At 47.8% G+C, this 18,532-nt stretch overlaps 1 protein-coding gene across 1 annotated transcript in view; it reads left to right on the top strand.

Moving 5' to 3' along the window:
• The window catches only part of RAI2 (retinoic acid induced 2), a 47,972-nt gene extending 36,502 nt beyond the window's left edge, over positions 1–11,470 (top strand). The window contains exon 2 of the mRNA XM_065829584.2: positions 9,265–11,470. Within this exon, the coding sequence (XP_065685656.1) occupies positions 9,370–11,037 (1,668 nt within the window). The 5' untranslated portion in view covers positions 9,265–9,369 and the 3' untranslated portion in view covers positions 11,038–11,470. The remainder of the gene's footprint in view (positions 1–9,264) is intronic.
• Positions 11,471–18,532: the final 7,062 nt, after the last annotated feature.

Raw genomic sequence — 18,532 nt, 5'->3', positions numbered from 1 at the left:
TCACATAAGCTAGAAGAGACGGGCAATGGATGTCAGCGCCTTTGCCACACCGATACCAATTCTCATCCGGATATCGTAAAAGATCAAATGAATGTAGTAAAAATATCTGAGCCTGGGATCAGTGGAGAGGGTCAGGACAAAATAGCGAGCTGAGTGTCTCTGAGTGGAGAACAAACCTCCACCGAGGAACTAATGAAGCTTTGAAGTCGTTTCACTGACATCAAACTTGGAAATCCTTTGTAAAAACTGAGATGCTTTAAGGACTGTTTAATAAAGCACTTGACTGGGAAAGGAGCAAATATTTTATCAGGCTGACACTGAGTGCTTTTTGTTTCGGGTTTTGGGGGAAGCGGGGCTGGCAATTACATTTAATTGGTATCCTTTTCCTCTTGTTATCATTGGTGTATCGATTGCTGGGAAAACAAAATGCATGGTTTTTAAAATCTATTGTAAAGTAACGGCTCTCTTGTTTGTTTTGTTTAGCTCCGTGTTCTCAAAACAGCTCATTTTTCTTTGCTTTCCTGGCAAATATAATGTTTTGATTGAAAATGATACTAAATAATCAGTTAAATGGGATATTTAATGACAGGAAAAATTGTTTAAAATATTTTTTTCCCATAGGAAAACCATGCACTTTACTTCTCAAGCTTAAGAAATCTTTTAATGCTAGCTTGACTCTGCATTATTCCTACGATCTCACTCCAAAAGTGAAAACGTGGGTTCACTGTGTGTGTGAAAACCATGGAGGTCAAGGTACAGTAAATCTCAGGAGCTCCAATGCAAGAGATCTCTCTAGACTGAGTCCAGTTTTTCCCTGATGTAATTTTAATCTAGACTTTCTAAGTCTTGCACCCACTGCTGGTTTGCCTTCCCTGTGGGAAGCTGACCTACTGTACGAGAAGCAAGCCTGGTAGGTGAGGGGAGAGCAGAGGACATTGTCTATCTGGACTTGAGAAAGGCCTTTGACGATGTCTCCTGTAAGATCCTCATAGGCAACCTGTTGATGTTTGGGCTGGATGAGCAGACAGTGTGGTGGATTGGAAACTGGCTGAATGGCTGGTTCCAGAAGGTGGTGATCCGTGGCACAAAGTCAAGTTGGAGGCCAGAGACTGATGGTGTAGCCAGAAGTCATACTGGGTCCAGTCCTGTTCAACGTCTTCATTAATGATCTGGATGATGGACAGTGTACCCTTAGCAGGTTTGCTTATGACACAAAACTGGCAGGAGTGGCTGATAGAGCAGAGCGTCATGCTGCCATCCAGAGGGACATCAACAGGCAGGAGAAATGAGCCAAGAGGAACCTCTTGAAGTTCAACAAGGGGAAGCACAAAGTCTTGCACCTGGGGAGGAGCAACCCCAGGCACCGGTACATGCCAGAGTCAGCCAGCTGGAAAGCAGCTTGGCAGAAAAGGAGCTGGGTGTCCTGGTGGTCACCAGGTTGAACATGAGCCAGCAATGTGCCCTTGCCACAAAGAAGGTTAATGGTGCCCTGTCCTGCATCAGGAGGATGTTCCCAGCAGGCCGAGGGATGTGATCCTTCTCCTCTCCTCAGCACTGGTGAGGCCACACCTGGAGTGCTAGGTCCAGCTCTGGGCTCCCCAGTGTAGAAGAGACATGGACATACTGGAGAGGGTCCAGAAAAGGATCATGAAGGTGATGAAGAGAGTAGAACATCCTCTCCTATGAGGACAGGCTGAGAGAACTGGGACTGTTCAACCTGCAGGAGAGAATGCTCAGTGGTATCTCAACAGTGCACCCAAATGCCCAAAAGGAGGGTGCAGAGCTAGACTTTTTTCAGTGGTTCCCAGTGGCGGGACCAGAGGCAATGGGCACAGACTGAAACACAGGAGGTTGAAACTCCTTTTCACTGTGAGGGTAACCAAGCCCTGGCACAGGTTGCCCAGGGAGGTTGTGGAGGCTTCTTTCTTAGAGATAGACAGAAGCTACTTGCTTTTGGGCAGCCGGTTGCAGGTGGCCCTGCTTGAGCAGGGTGTTTGGACCAGATGACCTCCAGTGGTCCCTTCCAACCACAACCAGTCTGTGAGTCTGTGATTCTGTGATTCTGAGCAAGCAGCGGGGCATGATGGGGCTGAGAGGTGGGGAGAAGAGCACAGCAGGACTTTCCCAGGAGCAAGCAGCTCTACAGTTTGACTTTTGGGGAGCTGCTGGTGAGAAGATGTTTCCGTGGGCCCGTGCAGGCAGCACCTGCCCACCTCAGGTGCTTGGAGCAAAGGTGTGATTGCTGGGTCCCCAACGCACCCGTCCCAACACACCACTGCAGCTGCCAATGTCTCCATCCCAAGAGTCTACATCATGTTCTAGGAGGAGACATCTGTACACTGCTGGCAGCAGCACCAAGGGAAAGCCGATTTAAACAGATACCTCTACAGTCACAAAAATGGTCACTCTTCTTCCATGTTTAAAGAGAAATTTGGAATGCAAAAGCCGCACCGAGCCTGCTGGGTCAAAGGGACATCACCAAACTGGGTGGCACGTGACTCAGCAGTAATTACAGCTGGCAAATTTATATTTGTCCTTCACATGTCACATTTAATACATCCGATTTCTGTGCACTGTCTCTGCCTTGGAGTGCATGTTCAGCTTACTGCAGGCCAAACAAGCTGTCACTGTTTAGGTGTTTCTGTACTATGCCAAGGGAAAAAAATAAACAATAATTTGAAAGGATTTATTTTTGGAAGCTTACTGCAAGTTTCCTCCAAGTGCAACAGTTCAGACATCCCAGGAACTGGGATGTGCTGCAGATATAAGAAACTCAAGCATTTGGGAATACCGAGATCAATCTCAAATAATTTTAAAATAACCTTGTTTTTATAGTGGCTGCTTATATGTAATACTATATATGGCATGTGCAGTGGTCCTTTTGAAATTAGGAGACCATCAGTTAAGCGTTATATCCAGTTAGTGGAATAGTTCATGAATGGAGCAGAGGAAGGGAAAAGGCATCTGGCAGTACGGGAGCACATACCATCTCCCTGACACTTGGGCTATGTCACAGTTCCCACTGTAAACATAGGAGGGCATTTTGTGAGGATCTCAAATTGGGTATAAAAATTCACTACAGGTTGAAATTTTTCAGGCTGTTCCTTCCACAGCATTTATCGTTTGTCTTGTACATATTGCCCTAGGGAGTAAAGACACAGGTTTCAGGCTCGTGACAGGATTTTTTTTTTTTCAATTGGTCTGATTTGTTTTTAAATTAGAAGAGAGTGAGTTCTCTCCTCCCTGGGATGGATTGTGAACTACAGGCTGTTGACAACAGCAATATAGTTGGCAAATATATGACTGTAACGTAGCTCTTTGCAGGCGATTAGCCTGTGCAATAGGCAGGCTGCTGTGGTATTTCTGAGACGAACTATTTAAAAGACCAAAGTATGATCAGCCAGCCAAGCCGCTGTGTTTGAGAACGATCGTGCTGTGTGCCGAAGCGGTGTGTACATATTGTCAATATCCCATCTATAACATGCCATTTTGCACTGCCGTAATGATTTCCTTTCCCTCTCGTTCCCCCAGGGCTTAACAGCCTGGATGGGAGCCTTGACACAAATAAGTTTGCCTCCAGAAGGATCTGTAATGCAGCAGTGGAAAATGAAAGAGTACCTGTTGCATGGGCTGCGTTGGAGCGTTATTATTCCTCTGGCGTCTTCTGATGAGATGCTCTTAGTTTAACTGCTTCTCGGCAGCGTCAAGCTCATCCTCCGTGGCGTAGCTCCTGTAGAGCGAGGAGTAATGCAGGGCAGTGTGTATGTGGGGACCAGGGGAGGTTGTGCAGAGGGATGGGGAGCAAAGGCTGGGGTGCAGCCTTCCATACCAGTGGGGGTACCCTGATGTCGTCCCTGCTCCTCGCTCTGGCCGGTACCAGAGGGAATCCTGCCTCTCTCTCCAAGGTCTTTCCCACCTTGCCGTCAGTCACTTTTGAATGGTGTCTCCTACATCTTAACAGGGAGTTGCTGGATGTTTGAGCTAAGGGAATGAAGGAGGCGAGGGCAGGGCTAAACTGGGATGATTCCTCAGAGTCCCTTGAAGTGGACAGAGAAGTGCATCCCCAGTGGTCCTCTTTGATCAGGACCAAGCGGGGACATTGAGCCCCCTTTCCAGAGGCAATAGGACTTTTTTGGGGGTCCAGCTGTGAGCCAGCAGGACAGTGAAGGGCTGGTTGCCTCAACCAATGTCATGTGGGTCTCCTCTGCTCTACCTGCTCAGTACCACAGAAGGGGTCACCATCAGCCCTCCTGTGAGCAGAGTAGGGACAGGTCCTACCAACCCTCCTGGTGCACTGCACCCATCCAAGGTGCATGGGGGTATCAAACACAGCACCACAAACGGTGAAACAGGAGGGAGAAGGCTAGTTCACCATTAGCTGTTAGCTCGTTACTCCTCTGCTCTTTGGCGTAGAGGCCTACACTAGTAAAAGGGTATGTGGCATAGCCAGGAGTGTCAGTCCCAGGTGCCTGAATACATGAATTGGTATGAAACATGAGAGGCAAACACTGCTGAAATCATCTGTGGTTTGCATGTATGGGAGAGCTCACCTGTACGTTGTTTGTGTAGTGATAGCTCCATGTACTTGTATAGGAAAGCTCACTTGATTCAAACATATTTTTTCTGTTCTAGCAGCAAAACACTAATAGCAATATGGTAAAGCCTTTATTTGTGTATGGCTCAAACTATACAAAATTTGTAGGGTGGAAGGTGATTTATAGCTGCTTGGTCTGTGTCAATATGTGTTCCCTGTCGCCCACTTGCATATTTACTGCAGAAGGGGGGTCAGGCTTCAGCCGCTGAAACGTCTGAGGAGGGGCAGGACCAACCCTGAGCTCCTTCAGAACCCATCTCTCAGCAGCATGCAGGTGGGGTGCCTGGTTTCATGGTGGGGTGAGGGCAATGGGGCATACTGCCCTGTGCTGGTGGGACCAGCCCAGCGGGAACTGGGGTGCACCCTGCCGGGGTGCATGCCACCAGGGTGCTTGGTGGGTCTGCTGCCCTTCCAAAGGGCGGTGGGGCATCCACATTGTTGGGGCCCTTGTTCATGAGCTTCCACAGCGCAAAAATCAAACATGTTGCTTCTGGCAGGAACATCAGTGACAGAAAGAAGTGCATTTTGACAAAATGCCAAAGTCCAAATCCATCCATAATTTTGTCCCTGAGCTGTTCCATTAAGTCAAGATTTCAAATTTTGTTTTGTGTTTGATACTGTGTTTATACTGAAGGGAAACGCTGTTTTTTCCAGGAGATACTGAGCAGGGCATCCCACAAAGGCAGCATCTGAGCCCCTTCCCGTGGTGTGCATGGTATAATCTGAATTCTGTGTAGATATGAGGTACAAGCCATGGTACGGATGAGAACGCAGAGCACAGGGGTAGCTGCATATGGCACGGTGCTTCAGTCCCACGGGAAGGCACGCAGCAGCCCTGAGAAAAGTCTGTTGCGCGGCCATCGGCAGGAGATTTAAAAAAAAAATAAGCTAGAGTTATCACCACTCCTTTCATGGCATTTCTGTGTAGCTAACATACCATTTCCTGTACAGTTACACACATCATTGCCTGGTGCCACGAACTTAACTCTTATCAGCACCCCGGTGGGAAAGCACGGGTTATTTACAATAAGGCTCGTTTCAGTGTTGCAAGCCTCTTTTCAATTAAAACAAATAGCAAATTAAATATTAAATAGATAAGTAGGGAAAGTGAAATTAATTGATTTTCTGGCACTGAGGTATGGTAGACAGAGGAAGCTTAAGGCAATTTCACTGAATTATATTACCTTCATTTGTGTATATTAGGTACATGAAACTTGTTTTAAAAACTTGGTAACGCTGAATAATTTATGTGCAGTGAAGCATCAATCTTAAAAAAAATACAAACAAACAAAAAAAAAGAGAAACAAACCATCCCCAAACCTATCAGATACTTCAGGTTTACTTTTCTTAAAGGAGAAATACAGTATAGCTGTATAGTACAGTATAGTATCGTTGTTAATACCAGCAATGAAAATTTAGTCATCTCCGTGTTGACTTCTGATTTTGTACTGTGTACTTGCTGTACATGGGAATCCAGGAACTACAAAACACCTTTTTGGACAACTTCAGACTGTCTCTTGATCCCAGATCCTGAAACATTTCCCCTTTCAAGGTTTGGGGACTTGGATCATTATCACTCCGTCTGCTTACTGACCTTGATGATAGGTGTCAAGTGTCAAACACGTTTAGCAACCCTGGGATTGCCTCCTGGGTGAAACCAAAAATTGCTTTACAGGACGCAGGGGCAGTTGTGCTGGGACTCCGCTGTACCTGGCAGCTGGCTACTGGCAACCTGCAGCCTGCGGGCAGGATCAGCAAATATGTTTAAGTGTGTATATATGTATGTGTGTCATTTTTTTTCTCTGTAGCGATGACACGTTCAACAAGCAGGTGCAACAGAAGTACAGGAAGGTACACTTCCACACAGAAAAGGTGAGGGGGGGAAAAAACCCCCACCCCAAGCCCATAAACCTGAGTCGAGGGCTGCTTGTCACCCTTCTTGGCTTCTCCTGTCCCTCGTGTGGTGGGGCCCTCCCCAAGGCAGTGTAGAACCACGAGCTCAGAAATATGTATTTACAGATCCCAGAGTCATATAGGATTCAGTGTGGAAAACAATCAGAGAGTCATATTTGACTACGCTTAAAAAAAAAACCAAAACAAAACAGAACAAAAAACCAACCAACCAACCAAAAAAACCCAAACCAAAACAAATGAACAAACAAAAAAAACCAAGCCCACAGGCATTTCTTCAAGGTTTCCGATGGTGATAGATGAGCTCTTCTTCCCCTCATGCAGATATTTCTTCTGTCTCCAGCCCCGTTGCCTTTTAAAGCAGCAATGGGGAGATTTTATTATGTTTTATACTTTCATCTTCGGGGTGACGTGTCTCTCTCTCCATGAGTCCATACAGCATGCTAATCACTCAAGTCTCTTAGGCAGCATAATTTTCATCTCAATTTTTCTATTTCTCAGCACTAAATGAGCTTGCCAGGGGAACAAGGGGTCATTTCCTGTCCCCTCCAGATCATTAATTCTCTATGAAAACACCGCGATCTCACGCTTCTCCAGCAAACAGAAACATCGGGAAGAGCCAGCGTCATGTGCAAAATACGCGGCTGTTCTGCAGCAGCTGGAGGGAGCAAAGATGCTGGTGTGTGCTGCAGAGACCACAGGGGTTTAAAATGGTCTTTTTAAAATGACAGAGAGATTATATAAGAGCAGTAGAAAATGTCTTTTTTAATTCCTAAACAGAAACAACAACGTCTGGGTGGGTTTTTTTCAGCTTGAATCTGCTGAGCGGTCTCCTCATTGTCTTTATTTTTAGAAACAATTGCTCCTCTTCTTTTTTTTTTTTTTCCAAACCAAGACTGTCACAGTTTTTTTATATACAGATTGATACTTGTCAATTTCAGAATAAAGGATTTGATTTTTGCTCCCATTTTTCTCTGCTTGGGCACCTCGGCCTGCCTGCAATCTGTCCCGGCCAAGGCTGGAAAAGGAAACAAACAAAAAAAACCCTCAACCCATATTTGTGAATGTTTTCTGCCGAACATTTCATAAGATGGGAAAAAATCTGGAATTATTCTCCTTAAGCCAGCAGCAGGAGGGGAAAAGAAATGACTCATCTGTTTACTTCTAAAAATCCTTTTAAAGAACTCAAATGTGCCTGATAAATTATTAGCATTTTAGCCAGCCAGCCTCTGCTGTTACCTCATGGCATTTCTGTAGTCTTGCGCTCGCCGTAGCATCTCACTGCCAAACCCAAGGATTTACAAGTCTCAGGAGAGACATGGGAGATTTCCCGCTTCCCTGCCTTGGCCATTTTTTAGCCTCAGTTTGTGGGATTTGTTTCGTTCGGGTGTTTTGGGTTGTTTTGGTTTGGTTTTTTCCCTCCCCTTTTCCCTGTCCACTTTGTAGGTTTGTTGGTCTTACAAATACCTGTGCGAGCAAATCATTTCTGTAAGCACCAGAGCCAGTGCAGCTCTTCGCCTGCTCTCAGACGCATCCCCAGGCTGGGACTCCTCACCCCTCTGATTTCAGCAGAGTGCTGCCCTCCTTGTCACCCCAAGGCCGGCGCGCCTGTGGGATGCGGGGAAGCCCCTTGCTCACACCCGCCTGGGAGCTCGTGGGGAGCGGGATTCAGCCGCGTGCAGGTGGAAAATGTAAATTCGGGGTGCGCCAGTGCTTTCCCATGGTAACAGAGTTGAAACCGGACAAGTTTCCATGGTGATTATTACGAGGATAGGATGCGCCGCACACTTGGGGAGAGGCACGGGCGGCGCCAGGCCAGCCCCCGCCGAAGTCTGCCGGCAGCAGCTCGTGGGGCGGAAACTACTTATCCTTCTAAATAAATGGATGTGCAGCACCATTACTTTGCTGCTTTTTTATATTTCGGGGGGAGGGGAATGTTAATCTTTTTAAGAAACAGGCTGCAAATTTCACTGCGATCACGAATGGAATCCATCTCTGCCCCTTTTTTAATTGCCATCTGCTTGGTTAATAAAAGGGTTGGGCTGTCAAAATGCATTTGAGGTTGCTTTGATTTTTTTGTTATTCTTGAGGTCTTTACTGAATCAGGTGCCTGGTTCACACTACTGCTCTGTGGCAGGGTGAGTGCCAGGGTTTGGTTTGGTTTGGCTTTGCCTGGCCATTCTCCTCTCTCCCCCTGCACAGGGCGGTTTTGGAGGTGTGTACAACCCATGCAGCGCTTTCCTGCTTGCCTTTAGTAAATCCCGCTGGGCTGAGAAAGGGATGAGTATTGTAGGGAAATCGAGTACCCTTCACCAATGGTGGAACGTTTCCTAGCTGCGATATTTTTAGAAATGTTTGTTTTGGGGGATTTTGTTGAGTTAAAACAGCACGCTGTCGCTGGGCTCTGCCCTGCACTGTCACCACGTGAAGCTTTGTTTAAAAACGTGAAACAGACGGCCCGAGTCCTTGTTTCAGGCTGCCTATGGTGGGGGGAGGAGGGTGTTTTTGGCTGCAGGCCTTTTAAATTATCTGTGTTTATGGCTAAATAGAAGTTCCTCAAAACCTTTCGTACAACACTCATGGATATATATATCTCCAGCATCTCTGTATATATAGTACACTGTATCACTGAGCCGTTAGCCTGAAGCATGGAAACGTTTAATGGCTTTTCTTTGGTGATGGGGTCTTTAAAGGCAATTGCAAATATTATTTTAAGGAGGAGATTTATGCGGTGTCTAAAATACTTTTCTGGCTTGCAGGCCAAATTATGTCGGTGCCGATGTTCCTGGCAGCCCGGAGCCACCGCGGGTCCCACTGACGGCAATGTAGAGGCAGTGCCGGCAGAGCCCGAGAAGCCCTGCAACATGGAGGAGCTGTACAAGGATGCCTCGAACCTGCCCATGGACGTCACCAGCTCGCCCTCGGCCATGGCCAACAACAAGCTGGAGAACGGGGTGGCCCAGCTGATCACGGCGGAGGCCTGGAACATCAATTCGGCCGACCTGATGAAGAAGGCCCTGTCCCCGCTGGTGACAGTCCCCGCACCCTCCATCCTGACGCCGCCAGCCGAGTCACAGAGTGGGGTGGCCCTGAAGGTGGCTGCCACCGTGCTGCAGCCCATCTGCCTGGGGGACAGCCCCGTGGTCCTGCCCATCCACCTGCAGGTCGCGGGCAGCGCTGCCCCGCAGATGCCGGCCACCAACACCGCCACCCCCTACGTCATGACCACCCAGGGCCCCGTCCCGCTGCCCGTCCTCCTGGAGCAGCACGTCTTCCAGCACCTGAACTCCCCCCTGGTGCTGCCCCCGGGGGCCGCCTGCCCCGCCAGCCCCCTGCACACCGGCCTTTTTCCTGGCGCCACTGCCCCCGTGGGGCAGCCCCAGCTCCTGGACCCCAAGCCCTCTGGCCAAACCCAGGAGCCTGTCCTGCCCCCCGTCTTTCAGACGCCAGGGTTTGCTGCCGTCCTCCAGGACCTGTTTCCCTCGCAAGGCACTCTGGGCTCTGCCCCCTGCCAACCCCCCCCCGACTATGCCGCCCTCCCACCCCAGGCCTTCAGCTCACCCCTCTCCCCGCTGGTGCCCCCTCCCACGCTGCTGGTGCCCTACCCCGTCATCGTGCCCCTGCCTGTCCCTGTCCCCATCCCCATCCCTGTCCCCATCCCCGTGCCCCATGGCGCTGAGACCAAGGTGGCCCCTGACCCGCCCAAGCCGCCACTTTTCACCCCCCACTCCTGCAAGGGCACCCAGACTCCCCTGGAGAAGGAGGAGACCAAGCCCTTTGACCTCCTCCACCCACGAGAGTTTCCCCAGATGAGCCGCCACACTGTCATCAAGATGGGCGGCGAGAACGAGGCGCTGGACCTCTCAATGAAAGGGCCACCCGTGCCTCAAGCCAGCGAGGCTGCCCCGCCACCTCCACCGCCGGAGGACGGGGCTCTGGACCTGTCCCTTGCCTCCTGCCGCAAGCCAGGGGGGCCTCACGGGGACGTCGCTGGTACCAGCCCCACCGCCACCGCCGAGGCCGGCGCCCACCCCACGCCGGACAAGCTCCCCGGCCCGGCTGCCCCCTTCGCCCCCTGCAAGCCCCAAGAGGCATCGGGCAAGGTGGAGGGCAGAGGGGCGGGCGGTGGGGCGACCGAGCTGCTGCGGCAGCCGCAGAAGTGGCTGGTGGAGCCGGCAGGCAGGGCGGGCTGCGAGCCCAAGGCCGGCAACAACATCGAGATCGTCAGCACGTCGCAGACAGCCAAAGTCATCGTCTCTGTCAAGGACGCCGTGCCCACCATCTTCTGCGGCAAGATCAAGGGCCTGTCGGGGGTCTCCACCAAAAACTTTTCCTTCAAAAGGGACCTGCCCCAGGACTCGGTGCTGCAGTGCTACGACGTGAAGAGCCCGCCCGAGCCCCGGGACAGCGCTGAGGCCCTCAGGAAACCCGTCAAAAACAGGAGCGTAAAGCTAAAGAAAATGAACTCGCCGGAGATACATATTCTTCCAATCAAGAAGCAACGGCTAGCTGCCTTTTTTCCAAGAAAGTAAATTATGGGTTTTTAGAATTTTAAGATTATTATGATGAGAAGAAGAAGAAAAAAATAATAAAAAAGATGCACTTGGTTTTAAACTCATTTAAAACTTTAAACTATCTTTGTAAGTTATTTTTGGGGAAGGGGGAGAGGATTGGATGTAGAGTCCCTATAAGCTGGGTTGGTGTTTTTGTTCTGTTTGGTTTTTAATTTTTTTGTTTGTTTGTTTGTTTTTTCTTTTTTTTTTGTTATTGAATTTTGACTTTTCATGGGAAACTGAATAAAAAGCAACCTATTTTTCAAGCAAATTGCACATTTTGCAGCTTTAATGGAGTAATGGATGAGTCAGAGGGGTAAGAGCTATTTTCACTGCCATGAAGTGCTTTGATGATGTAATTCTTCATAACAGTTGGAATGGAAATTTCAAAATAAATGTTTGTACGTGCTAATTTGCTGCGGCATTTTTTTATCATTTCTGAATCGCTTTCAGCGTATGGAAAAGGTTTGGCAAAAAGTCCGTAAACTGGAAAGCGCTGCAGCTGACTTACGATGAGCCTAAAAATGTTAGGAAAAATACCAGGGTAAAAAAAATTATATAGTTCCCCCAGCACTGCTGGAGAGCACATCGCAACAGCCACTAATGATGTGCCCAAATGAGCTTCCATAGAAGTGAGAGCGAGTGGTAGTGCCCAGTGAGCACCTAATGCCACGTCCATTGCGAGAGACCCGTAGGAAACTGTCTTAGAATTTTAAGTAATAATAGCTGTCATTTAAAAGAGAAAAGTCTAAAAGTCAGGGGAATTCAGTTGCTGGGGGGGGGGAAGGAGGGGAAGGAAAAGTTGTGTCCTTTTTCCCAGCCTGACTACAGATATATGGAAAAGTTGTTTATTATTAGTTTTCTAAGTTTCTTTGACAGCTGAAATCAACGCACGTGAAAGAGCAGAAACACGTAACTTTATCACTTGGCAGTGTACAAACCACCCACGTCAATGGAGAAACGTGAATGTACCATTAAAATAAAAGTCCTGGTAGGTTATGGTTTTGCACTTGTGTATGGAAATCAGCTGGAGGCGCATTATTATATGTTGGCTTTTAAGTTCACACTGCTCACTAGTAAAAACCCATCCTGACGGAAGGACCAACATGAGAGCAAGAGAACAATTTTCAGTGGGCACTGCCTTTTTGTGGCTGTACCTGCTAAGTAGAAAAACTATTTTTTATTATGGCACATTACATGTTCCCACAGTCTAAGGAAAAAAAGCCATTGTAAACCCAGCAGCTGGATACCATCGCACACAATATTTGTGCCCTCCTTTACCTACCCGCAGCCCAGCTACTTCCGAGACTCCTCTTGGACAGTTTTGGGAAGGTTTTTGCAGCTGTTCGTGCAATGAGAAGTTGCCCAGAGAAGCAGTTTCAGGGTTAGAAGTCTAATCTCATCCCTAGGTACTGGTGTCATGCTGAAATCTGTTGAAACTTGTGATGTTAACAGACACAAATTCACTATTAAAAAATAATGCGTCTGCATTAGAAAGTTGGGAAGGGCACACTATCACTCTTTTCCTGGGCCAAAGGATCGCTGCCCTCCTGCTTCATGAAAATGTGGGACTTCCGCATAAGCACCGCATCAAATTCTGTCAAACTCATGCTTTTAAGTATTTTTAAAGCCTGTTATTATTTCCAAAGCTGGCAGAACTGACAATGTTCAGAATACTGTAAAGTGTTGATGGATTCATTAATGTTTAGTCATCTGACTGGTTTGGGTTTGTCTTTTTTTTTTTTGTTTTTTTCTTAATTGAAAATACTCTGCTACTTTGTTTTGCTCCTTCCAAGAAACTATGCTGATGAAATGTGTCATCTTCTGGTTACTGCAGTGCAGAGGCTCAGGATTTCAACATCCTTTGTGATGGCTGTCCCAGTTGTCACCGCCCTACTCTTTCAGCTGGGCCCCTTCCAGAGTGTCAAAAACCTTCTGAAAACATAGGGTTTTTTTCCCCAGGGCTACACCATATCATTTAAAAAGAAGGTGGTCATAACGTTAGCTGCTGTCATTTTTATTTCGCAGTGGACAGAAACGAGTTCAAAATAAGTTTATGGGTGTTGGTTTTTTTTAAGTATGTGCTTCCACGCTGGTAGTCACATCTGCTGCACTGACCACCTCCGTCCCCGTGCGAGCCTCCTCCCCTGCAGCATCCCCAGCAGGCGGAGGGAGGGGGTCCAGCCAATGCGCACCCCCCTAGCCAGCCAGGGACACCTGCCATGGGGACAGCAGCTGTGGGTGACACAGGCTGTGGGTGCCGAGGCTTTCCCTCCTTCTCCGCAAGCTTTTACTGGGAGCTGTCAGTGCTCCCAGGTTAACCTCAGTGCCCAGGCTGCTTCTGCACGGTGGTCTGGCTTAAATGAATTTAGACCACAAGCCCCAGAAACCCTGACAACAAATTAGGCTAAATCAGCTTTATGCCATTATAAAGCCAGACAAGCAGTGTCAAAACACCCGATGCCTACGGGCAACTAATTCAGTTTAAAGCTATCTGGTACCAGTCGCAAAGGCAGAGCAGACGAGCAACCACGTGGACACACCTTCCCCCAGGCCACTACAAGAGTAACTGTGGCCTCTCCTCTCTGAAACAGGGCTGAGGAAAAACAGAACAGGCTCCAAATGTCCTAGTGGTCCTCTCTGCCCCACCCAGGACCAGCTCCCTTGGCCCAAGTCTCCTGGCACTGCTGGTCACAACTGATGTCCCCATTCCCACGAGGTGACGCAGGCTGGAGCCACCCCACTGGAAATGGATGGACAGAGCAGTCTGGGTGCACCCACCCCACTGCTTGGCTTTCCCATTGCTGAAACGGCAATGGCAGGGGGGATGTTCTGAACAGCATCTTTCTAGGAAGGCTCAGGGCACCTCCTTCTCCCTCCCCTACTTACCCTTTCATGCAAGCCTGGCCTTCAAGGCTGTGCCACAGGAAGAGGAGCCACACACTGGCACCTCTCCTGGTGCTCGACTGTTGGGAAAATGACACTAAGTCGGGGCCATTTGCCTCCCACCATCCCTCGTGTGTGAAGCATGAGTCCTACATCCCATCAGCACGGGGGAGAAGCAGCCACAGAACAAGGTACTTAATTACACCAAGATTAAGCACTTCCACCTCCTCCTTCTCCTCCTCCTCGCCTCTAGCAGCAATTACAGATTTTGTATATTGGGCCATTAATTTTCTACAGGACTACATTTTAACTGCTTCTGAAACTTCTGCATGAGGAGAAGGACGCGGAGCTGCACTCATGATATATGGAGCTTCCATTTCTGGTGACTGTTAATGGAGACATTAATACCTCTTGTGAAGTTGAAGGGAAAGTCATTAAGCTGTAATGGTAGGAGGAAGATGTTTTACAATGATGGGTATATGCAAGGTAGAGAGAGGAGAGCAGTGCAGACCCTCAAGGGCAACCCTTGTTGGCTCCAAGCTTCCTTAATGGTTTTAAACTAAAGCAGGGGAGATTCAGGCCAGACATGAGGAAGAAATTTTTTACAATGAGGGTGCTGAGACACTGGCCCAGGTTGCCCAGAGAGGTGGTAGATGCCCCATCCCTGGAGACATTCCAGGCCAGGCTGGACGGGGCTCTGAGCAACCTGATCGAGTTGAAGATGTCCCTGCTCATTGCAGGGGGTTGGACTGGATGACCTTTGAAGGTCCCTTCCAACACAAACCATTCTATGATTCCTTTGACTTAGACTTTGGATGTGGGCTTTTATTAGGGGGTGGGTGAGATGGGAGAGGGTTGCGGGGTTGGGTTATCTTCCCCTCTGCTCTCTTTTCCCCTATCAGGCAGGGGCTTTGCAAGAAGCCAGACACCAAATCTCAAGAGGGGAGCAGGGTTGCATGTCTCAGATGAAGGCCATGGTACATGGCAGCCTCAGGGGTGGGAAAGCTCAGATGCACCAGCCTGGAGCTTGCCTCTGTGGGGGCGGCCCCGCCACTGTGCTCAGCACCCACAGGCAGCCCATCCCCTTCCCCTGTGCTGCCCGAGGCACGGCCCCAGTACCAGGGGTGCAGGGCTGAGGCTTCAACACCTGGAGCTAGCTGTTAGCAATAGGACTGAATCCAAAAGAAGAATGAGTGGCTTCTCAGCCAGAGAACTTACCTAGACTGGACGGTGTTCAGGTTGAGAGAACAGAGGTCAGGTAAGATGCAGACAATTATGAGCGCAAGAAAAAGGTAGAGGAGATGGAAGTTGGCAGTGGAAGCCAAGATAAGAGCCACCTCCAGGCCTGTGAGCATCACACCTTTATTAAAGTTAGCGAGCAGCCAGCCAGAGAACGAAAAGCAGCAAAGCTGCTGCCCCTTGGCCATGAGAAGATGACAGAGAAAAAGAAGGTGTCAGCTTCAAAGACAATGCTCCAGGGCTGCTTGGCTTGGTGAGAAGCGAGAGCAGGGTGAGACTGTACATGGAATCAGGCACAGGCAGAGCACATGGGGCGGTGTGGCCGTCCTGCCCCTGCCCTGACACAGCAGGTGACGGAGGAGCAGCAGCAAACCCAGCCCCAGGGGAAGGAGAACAGCAAAGGCATCTGCTTCTGTGTATCACAGGCATGAAGTAACATGCATGACCCAGGCCCTCCTACCACCCATGCTGCTATCCGCTGTGAAACTGATACACCAATACATCTCCTCATCAGTGCCAACTTTTATTTTTTTAAGGACAGACTTCTACCCATTTTTTGCTCAGCCACCCCCCCGGAGCACTGGGATGATTGTCCCACCTTGCACATCCTTGCAGAAGTCTGGCTCACAGAGGCTCACCAAGAAGCTTCACACATTTCTTATATGCAAAAGCTTTCAGGGGAAACTGGCTGCCAAGCACCAAAGGGAGAGATGCGGGAGAAGTCAGTGCCCCTTCGGTTGCACAGAGACACCTCAGGACAGCGATCTGACAACAATAAGTGGCTTGTTAGCAGTCCTCAAGAAGAATCTTAGACAATGAAAATAGCATAAACCAACATTGCCTAATATCCTGGTGCCAGATGTTCTAGTTTCCTTTTGTGCTCAAGTTTATAAAACAAGCTGAATGGCTCAAGGACCTTGTTTTTGTCTGCCTGGGACTGGTTCCTGCCCTCCCGAACGCAGCCAGCCTGCCACCATGACATTAATGATGTTAATTTGTGCAATTCGCTTTTTTCACTCACCTTTCATGTTTTCTCCAATGGTTCCCTTTCCTCTTATTTAAAGTTGCATTTCTCCTAGACTAAACCACATACTCTTAAATGCTGAAGTTTGCAATTCAGAGTACTCTGGGGCAGTCCTACACACACAAGTAAATCCCCTAATTTTAGTGCGGAAAACATATTTTCCACAGTTGTTAAAGTCCTGGTAACACAGTCCTGCTAGGAAAATCCATTCTCTTGTTGAAGAATCTGAAACATTTCTTCCTGTTTAGGGAGAAAAATTACTAATAGCTAAAATATTTAGCACTGCTTTGTGCCCATATACCTCCTAGAATAAGAGCATAATATCCTGGTACTGAAATTACTAGGATACTTTCAAAATAAGAGGGGAGAATTAAAAGAGCAAATGGCAGGGTACAATATAATCAAATATCTGGAAGGGAACACTATTTTTCAGGTAGAACATTAGTTTTCACTGTTAAAAAGTGCATGTTTCCAGTGAAGTGCTGGTAGCAGACACATCACATCCCCACGTCAGCCTGAGCCTGCCCTCCTCCTTGCTCCAGGGATTACTAATGTTCCTTAACCCACAGCTGTCTCAAAATGGTCACATTTTCTGCATTGTTTCAACATCATCCCTCCCACCACATCCTCATCAATGGAGTTCCCATTTTTCTTCGCTTAAAAATGGAAGACAGGCAACATTTTGTCCTACTCTGGCATCTCACAGACCAAGGGTGCATCACTGTGACACAAAACAAGGAGGTCCTTTCTGGAGCTTATGGACTGGAAGAAACCCTCTAGAAGTCCCATTAGTAAGCACTAATTTTTGAGGCTTCTAATATACAAGTCATTTCTTGTTTATTGAGGAAAAGAACAAACTACCTGTGTTCACAGTTATAAAGGTACAGAGTGTATTTTTCGTTCTTCAAACAAGTGTTTCAAATTAAGCACCTTGAAAGCTTGGTCCACAGTGCATGGCCCAGCAGAATAGAGTGATGCCTGCCCTTCAGAGACCCTCCACAGCTCAACCACGATGGCGCAAAGCCACCACACTCGATCTTAAAGCCTGGTGATGCACATGCCGTGCTCACCTAGCACCACCAATATTCATGTATGGGGTGGTCAGAGTAGGGTTAAAAAAAGACTAGTATTTAAATGCTGGTTGTCCGCATCTTGTCACTTTAAATGAGATACATGCAACAGTGCTTGAACTGTGCAATGGGGACCTAAGAGAGCAGAAGTATTCTCCATGGATAACTTTTTAGGCTACATATTCTGGATATCTGGACTTTCAAGCAAGATGCCTTGTGCAGTAGACCATGGGATCTGGCCAGCATTTCCTGCTCGGTACAATGTGCCCCTCAACATTTCCTTCTGAACACCAACTAGGTCTTTCAATGAAGGACTCAAGTAAGGGGATTGTTCCATCTTATTTGCAACAACAGCACTCTATGCAGGGGACTAGCTCACATGCTGAAGTCAAGAGAGATGGGTATCAAGGCTCCCATTATACATAATTGAAATCTAGTAAATAAAACCAATAGAGTCAGCTATTCATCTCCTTGTAAAGGAGATGTTGGTATCTGGTCAGATCACTCATACCCTCAGACCTCTATGGACTACAGTAAGAGAGAATCTAGACAACTATGATATAAAAACATGAAGTTATATGAAATTAAACACAATCCCATATTCCTAGGTTTTGGCTGCTCGATTGGTCTGGCTTTAAAAGAAATCACATCAAGAGGGAGTTGGTAGCAGCACCTTGTTCAATCAGGAAGAAACAATTCAGGACAGAAAGAGGATGCCCCAAGAACTGGGTAGGGAATTACAAAGGCTCAACCCATGTTTTCAGATGATATCATATCAAGATAAAATATTTCACATCCCTGACATGGTTCAAAATGTTCATCTCTACCTTTCCTCTTTAAAATCACAGCTCAACACAAAGATACTAGTTATGACTCAATCATCAGTACATTCAAATCTGAAACAGTTTCAGTTAGTATATCCACCTGGCTTTCTCTTTTCCATTACTTCATTCTTCATACATTTTCCCTCCCATGTTTATTGCACGCAAATCCTATCACTCATCCCAGGCTTCCATTTCTGTTTTCTTTCAAAACATTTAAACTTTCCCCAACCTGTTCATTTCCTGTAGTCAAACACCACCCAGGCAAAGACAGTTTACAACTAATATGCTATGGTGAATGCAAAGATGTATGAACCTAGCACTCCATTTGGGTGAGCTAGTCCCTTGAAAACAAACAAAAAACCAAAGAGCTGACAACATTCAGTTAAAAAAGCCCACAACAAACCAACAAAGTCCCCCACCACTGCCTATTG

The sequence above is a fragment of the Patagioenas fasciata genome, chromosome 1, assembly GCF_037038585.1.
Source record: "Patagioenas fasciata isolate bPatFas1 chromosome 1, bPatFas1.hap1, whole genome shotgun sequence".
Taxonomy (NCBI): Eukaryota; Metazoa; Chordata; class Aves; order Columbiformes; family Columbidae; genus Patagioenas; species Patagioenas fasciata.
This window is presented reverse-complemented; position numbering and strand designations above follow the sequence as displayed.